The 6,860-nt window shown below is 38.0% G+C and overlaps 1 protein-coding gene across 1 annotated transcript; it reads left to right on the forward strand.

Moving 5' to 3' along the window:
* Positions 1-712: 712 nt before the first annotated feature.
* Positions 713-5,942, forward strand: LOC113352100. Its single transcript, XM_026595970.1, has 4 exons — positions 713-1,760; positions 1,891-3,064; positions 5,388-5,675; positions 5,852-5,942. The coding sequence occupies exons 1-4, from the start codon at positions 713-715 to the stop codon at positions 5,940-5,942; spliced, it is 2,601 nt and encodes an 866-aa protein (XP_026451755.1).
* Positions 5,943-6,860: the final 918 nt, after the last annotated feature.

Raw genomic sequence — 6,860 nt, forward strand, 5'->3', positions numbered from 1 at the left:
TAAGATTTCTTTCTCTTATTTCAGGGTTTTATCTGTGGAAGAGCTGAAGAACTTTGAAGGTATTTGTTTTATCATCTGTTAAATCAAGTTTTAGGATTTGAAGGATATATACTAACTCATATTCTGATTTCATGTTAGGGTTTGAAAGACTGAAGAACTTTGAAAAACTCCAAAGAGCTGAAGTTGAAGGTATAAGAATTGATTTGTTTAATTTCAATTAGTATGAATTGATTTGTTTTTACTTTTATTTTTAGGTTTTCAATTAGTATGAATTGATTTGTTTAATTTCAGTTTTAGGGTTTCAATTAGTATGAATTAATTTTTTCTTTATAGCATGTTAAGATTATGGTGTTTTATGTAAACTAGCATGTGAAGTTATTCGGCCAGGGATTCGAAAACCCTATCACTAGGACTACGTACATTGTTTGAACATAATCGTCTGTTTTTGTCCATCTGTAGAAACATATTCAGCTTCAAATATAACATCATTAAAAAATGTGATGTGAGTCAGTTAATTGAGACAATGTTACAAAACTTGCATACCATATGTATGAACTCTGTTTTCTTTGTAATTTGTTTTCTATGAAATACTTGTAGCTCATCCTCTCCTCGTTGAGATGATGTTTCTGTCATTTTCATGAGGTCTTCGGCAAACCCACCACTAGGACTAAGTACTTGGTTTGATCCTATAAAGTCTATTTTGAAGGGTAATATGTCATCTGATGAGAACAAGAAATGGATGAAGTGTGACCGTAAGTCTGGTGAATACATACAAGGTGTGAGGTCATTTATACAGTTTGCCAAGAATAATGGTGGTGGGAGGGTTTTATTTTCATGTCCTTGTCGAAATTGTATGAATGGTAAAGGTTCAGTTTCAATTAGTGAGATATCATTGCATTTTCTCAAATATGGTATTTGTTTGACGTATACAACATGGCGTCATCATGGTGAAAGTTCAGTAGAAGCATGGTCAAGACATAGGGATAACACTAAAGCAGGTATGGATGGGAATGTTACAGTAGGTGTGGATGTGGATGGGAATGTTACATCTGCTATGGATATGGATGTGAATGTCACAGGAGGAGTTGATGTGGATGAGAATGTTACAACATGTGTGGATGTGGATGAGAATGTTACAACAAATGTGGATGTGGATGAGAATGTTGGGACCAAGGGGTGTTGTAAGAAAAAGTTATCAGCGGCCGAGCGAGCAAGAGTACCATTGTATCCTTCGTGTCCTAAAGGAAAGTCGGCGTTGTATGTAGCGATAATGGTGAACAACATAATGACTCAATATGCAATTTCAGATAATGGTATGACTGCAATGTTAGAATTGATAAAAGAGTTGCTTCCCGAAGAAAACACCCTGCCAAGTAAGTTTCCAGATGTCAAGAAGATAATTCAAGAGTTGGGGATGGATTATGTAACCTACGATGCTTGTGTGAATGATTGTATACTATATTGGAAGGATAAGAGTTCATTGTTGAAGTGCCCTGTATGTCAAGAACCGCGGTATGTAAGAGTTTTCAATGATGAGAGAAAACTTACTCAAGTTGCGCAGAAGACGTTGAGAAACTTTCCAATAATTGCAAGGCTGAAAAGATTTTATAGTATACCATGGATAGCAAAGGCGATGCTTTGGAATTTTAGAGCACAGAAAGATATCAATGTAATGCGTCATCCCGTTGATTCTTCAGCTTGGCGTTGTGCGGATAGTTTTTGTCCAGAGTTTGCTAAGGAAGCACGGAATGTTACTCTTGGTATAACAACTGACGGCTTCAACCTTTGGTCTCAATTACAGCTGTTGGCCGGTATTTCTCTGTCCGTATAATCTTCCTCATTCGAGGTGTATGAAGAGGGAGTTTTCTATGTTATGTTTGTTGATATCAGGCCCGAGAGCACCAGGTAAAGATATCGATGTTTACTTACAACCATTGATTGAAGAGTTGAAAGAGTTATGGAATGATGGTGTTATGACTTTCGACAGCTTTACTGGTTCTGAATTTCTGATGAGAGCTAGGTTGTTATGGGAAATTCATGATTTTCCAGCATTAGGGACTCTTTCTGGATGTGTAACTCATGGGTATTTTGCTTGTCCAAGTTGTGGAGAAGAAACATATGCTGAGTGGCTGCCACATAGTAAGAAGTTGTGTTATATGGGACATCGAAGATGGCTGCCAACGAAACACAAGTTTAGAGATGATAAAACAAACTTCAGTGGAGGAGTTGAGCATGGTAAAGCTCCATGGCCACTAACAATATTGCAAGTTCAAGAGATGGTAGCTAATTTGAAAAGCAAACAGGGTAAAGGAAAACCACCATCAAAGAAACGTAAAAGAGGTACTGAAGGGAATGCTGATGAAGAAATTTCCGATCACTCTTTATTTTCTCGAAGGTCTATTCTTTATGATTTTCCGTATTGGGGAGCGAACACAGTTCGTCACTGTACAGATGTGATGCATACCGAGAAGAATATAACTGAGCACATTGTTAATACTGTATTGGGAAATAGCAAGTCAAAAGATGGTCTTAATGCACGTAAAGATATGGAAGCTATAGGGATTAAAAAGCGGTTATGGTTGAAAGAGGATGACAACACGGGCAAGACAACAATGGAAGATGGGTCTTTTGCCTTAACAAAGGATGAAAAAGTTGCTTTCTGTACAGTTTTGAAGAATTTAAGGGTGCATTCAAATTTCTGTTCCAATCTTCGCAACAACGTTGGTATAAATCCACCGGAGTTGAAGAATTTAAAATCTCATGATTACCATGTTATGATGCAGTCTTTGTTTCCACTGCTTGTTCATACTGCAACTTCATTTCCTAAAGATCTGCGAGTTGCTCTTCTCCGGATTAGTTTATTTTTCAATATCTTATGTGCGAAGGTTATTAACAGAGAGCATCTTTTACAAGCTAAAGCTAGTTTGGTGGAGGCGATGTGTGTTCTAGAAAAATACTTTCCTCCATCCTTCTTTGTCATTAGTATCCACTTGATGATTCATCTGGCAGATGAAGCTTTAATCTGCGGTCCGGTCAGATTTAGGTGGATGTACCCCTTTGAGAGGTAAATTTCCCACTTGACTATTTCCCCTGTTTAGCAATTTTGTTTATTGTGCTGTCATGATTAATTTCTTTAATGCTAGAGGATGACTTTATTTCGTGAATATACTATTTGCGAATCCGTAATGTCCTTATTAGAAATTGCTAGTGTTGTAATTATTTAGTGGAACTCAGTTGTTAAATGCATGATTGGACTAACACAGTAGTATAAAAATCCAATGGTAACCATAAAAAGGAGTGGAACTGTTAGTTCTCATTATTGAAAGGTTGTGTCTTTTAACATCTTACTATGTCTGTTATGCTAGTGATGAGTGCTAAAAAGTGCATATTTCTATATCTTTTTCTTGGCAATTAACTCATCTTTTGTGCTCTAATTCTCCATTTTATCCCATATTCTGTATTTTCATTGTTTTCAAGAATAAATACTTTTCTTAATTAATTTTGTATTTTTAGGTTCTAAATAAAGTTTGGATGGAATTACGGAGCGAAAAGAGCAGAAAAGTGGTGGAAGCCGAGAGGAATTACGCAAGGAAGCCGCGAGGAATGTTGTGCACAAGACCAAAAGGCTAGAAATGAGCTTAACAAGGAAGAATTGTTCTTAAAGAAGATATGGGCTTGGCATATCCAAGGCCCAAAACCCTCACCCAGATCCATTTCCTATATCCATACCCGTTTCCCTTTCTAGCCGTCAGATTGGACACATCTGAATCCAATGGTCGCAACATCGCCAGTACATCAAAGTCTGAAGCTCCTGTCTAACACTACAGCACCTAACTCCATCTTGCGCCGTTAATTTCGTTGTATTATACAATCCAACGGTCGCTACAAGCTCTTCACGTATAACCGTTAGATCGATCTATCATTTATACATCCCACGGCTCAGCGTCGCAGATCATCAAACTTTGCTATCTCCGCCTCACACCATAGTACCTAATACCTATACCCATCAACCAAACACACCCCAACCTTCTTCTCCATCGACTTTACCTCCCCCATCCCTCTGCAGAGAAACAACCACCACCTTCTCCATCACCACCACCAACTCTGCCGTACAGCCACGAGAAATCCAACCACCACCACACCCCTCTTCCAAATCCCATCACCAACTATCTTGCCCCTTCTCTTGAGCCATCTACTTCACTAATTTCACACGTTTCTATGAAACCCTAAGCATGTGAAAATAGTGAATTAGGTCGAGCTAGAGCAGGAAAAGGACCAGGAGAGGCAGACACAGAGTGGGTAGAAGCGTAGGAGTGAAATTCGAGAAGTATGGGTAAGTTTCTACAAACCCTAATTTCAACTGTATTTGGGGATTTTTGGGAATTGGGTGTATGAACCCTAATTATGTAAATTGGGTATAAATAGGACTTGTGGGTGTTGTTGTAGAGATATGCCTGGACTAGCCAGAGCACCACCAAGAGGCCTGGAATATCCAGGACCTCAACTGTTAATTTTGTTTTCAATATCAGTTCATTTTAAATTTCAGTTGTTCAATTCATCATGTTCTAGTTTAATTGCTAAGGGGGAGATGAAATCATGATGCTTCTGCTAATTCAATCCAAGCTAGATATTGTGCTTGTTGTGCTGAAATGTTTAGGATAGTCTTAATCAAAGAACATCCTTTAGGTTGTTAAAACACCTAAGTGGCTTCTCTGCGGGTAGTTGCAGTGTGAGAGCCCCAACTATCACAAGGTTTAGAATTATCTTAGTGCCTTTAGCCTCCTTTCTAACCCAACCCTTTGATGAGCAGCATGCATAGAACCTCCACTGCCATCTAGTTAGTCAGAAAGCCTAGAAGCTGACTGATAACTAACAAGGGACAAGAGCAGTATTGAACTGAGATTGCCTTAGCATAGGTTAAATGGTGGATTTGAAGCCTTAGTACCCTGCCACTGTTACCTTTACTTTCTGTCACTATTTCAGTCACATACCAAAACAGCTCAGTTGTGTTTCAACACAACACAAAATTCATTCCCACTGTCACTAGAAAAGTAGAAACAACATTTGCACCCTCCAAGTCCCTGAGGACTTTCCCTTTCTTCCCATCACTAGCTACATTCGACCCTGTATACTTGCAGGTGTAGTTGTAGGCTTTCTTAAAAACCTACCAGCTAATGCTGATATGGAGGGTACAAACCCTTGCTTTATAGATTAAATTGGTTTGAGAATGTTATATGGAATGTCAGGTGCTGAGTGTAAGATACTTTGATTAAGAAATTTTATATTTGAAGTTTTTTTCTTCTGAAATTTTATGAAGTTGACAACTTAGTATAAGAATCATGCTTGATAAGGCCTTGACAGCTTCTACACTTTACTATTCTTTGTAGGTTAATGAAAGGCTTTAAAGGGTTGGTGCGCAATAAAAGGTACATTGAGGGATGCATTGCGAGAGGGTATTCGTTGCGAGAAGCTAGCTTATTTTTTATGGATGGCATGTCAGATGATGGTGATGGTACTCATAAACATACTCGACGGGCTTTTTTAGATGATGACTATGAGTTTGCAGATGAGATGCCTCTAAATACTGGAAAGAGTATGACTTTAACTCAAGTACAATTTGAACAATGCCGCAGCTGGATCCTATCTAAGTATTTTGAGATAGATGACTGGCGAAGGTAAACATTACTGCTTCAATGTGAATTTTAAATTGTTGTGTAGTATGCTAGAGTTATGCTATTTGTTTGTTCTTTGAAGTATCAATGTCTATGTATTTGGTTTTATTTTGAGATAACAGTTTCATTGATGCATTAAGATGTTTTCATTATTTGATACTATTTTTATGTGGTTGCAGGAAGTATGATTCCTATGTTAGCGGCAACACGTCTAATGGTCATCAGACCTCAAAGAGTTTTCATGTATGGTTGCGCGACGAGGTAACATGATATCTTAAATCTTTCATCCCAACTTGTTGTGTTTTTGGTTGTGATACTAACTCCAACATGAACTTTTAAAGTTGATAGAAGCCAAAAAGACTGATTCAACACTTTGGAGACTCGTGCAAGGACCCCTCTTCAAGGCACGATCCTACAGGAAATACTAAGTCAATGGATTTACTTTTAGCACACTAGGTTGTGAGGCGAAGAATATATCGCAAAACAGTGGCGTATCAATGAAATCTTTTACAAGACTGAAACCGAAGTCGGCCGAGGAAGCAGAAATAACTTATTACGGAGTTATTAAAGAGATTATCGTCTTGAATTACATGGAGTTTGAAGAAACTGTTTTCTGTTGTGATTGGGTTAGTGTTGGAGATAAGAATGCGTGTAAGGTTGATGCAGTTTCAAAGGTTATAAAGGTCAACTTATCCAAGATGAAAAACAAAGTTAGAGTGTCCGATGAGCCGTTTATCCTTGCATCTGAAGCGACTCAAGTGTTCTACTCGAAGGATCTTACAGATGAGGGATGGTCCGTGGTGTTGCACTCACATCAGGGGTTAACTTGTTCAGTAGATAAATTTGAAGTTCCTACAGCTTATCAATCAGTTCTTACTGACAATGAGAATTTCAAAAAGTTGCTTTCAATTGGTTCTATTTGAAATGAAACTGATGCCACCTTTGCAATGTGTTGCGCTTCACGAATATCTATAAAAAGAACGACTGCCTTTGTTTTGCTCTTGTTTTGCTTTTGTTTTGTTTTGTTTTGTTTGATCGCTTATTATTTGAGAGGTGTTATTTGTTTTATTCGCTTGTTCTGTAATCTGTTTTCTCTTGTGCAATATTTTCTTTCATGATGTTTTTTTTCCAGGATATGGCAGCAGTAGTCGTCAATGAGTATGGACAACCAGTTTCCAGGAAATGCAC

Source organism: Papaver somniferum, chromosome 2, assembly GCF_003573695.1.
Source record: "Papaver somniferum cultivar HN1 chromosome 2, ASM357369v1, whole genome shotgun sequence".
Lineage (NCBI taxonomy): Eukaryota > Viridiplantae > Streptophyta > Magnoliopsida > Ranunculales > Papaveraceae > Papaver > Papaver somniferum.

Bases quoted from the DNA above. Each gene is read 5' to 3' on its own strand.
- LOC113352100 (XM_026595970.1), top strand. From the start codon at position 713: ATGTCATCTGATGAGAACAAGAAATGGATGAAGTGTGACCGTAAGTCT. The intron at 1,761-1,890 runs GTATAACAACTG...TGTTGATATCAG, and splicing joins AGCACGGAATGTTACTCTTG to GCCCGAGAGCACCAGGTAAA. The intron at 3,065-5,387 runs GTAAATTTCCCA...TATTCTTTGTAG, and splicing joins TGGATGTACCCCTTTGAGAG to GTTAATGAAAGGCTTTAAAG.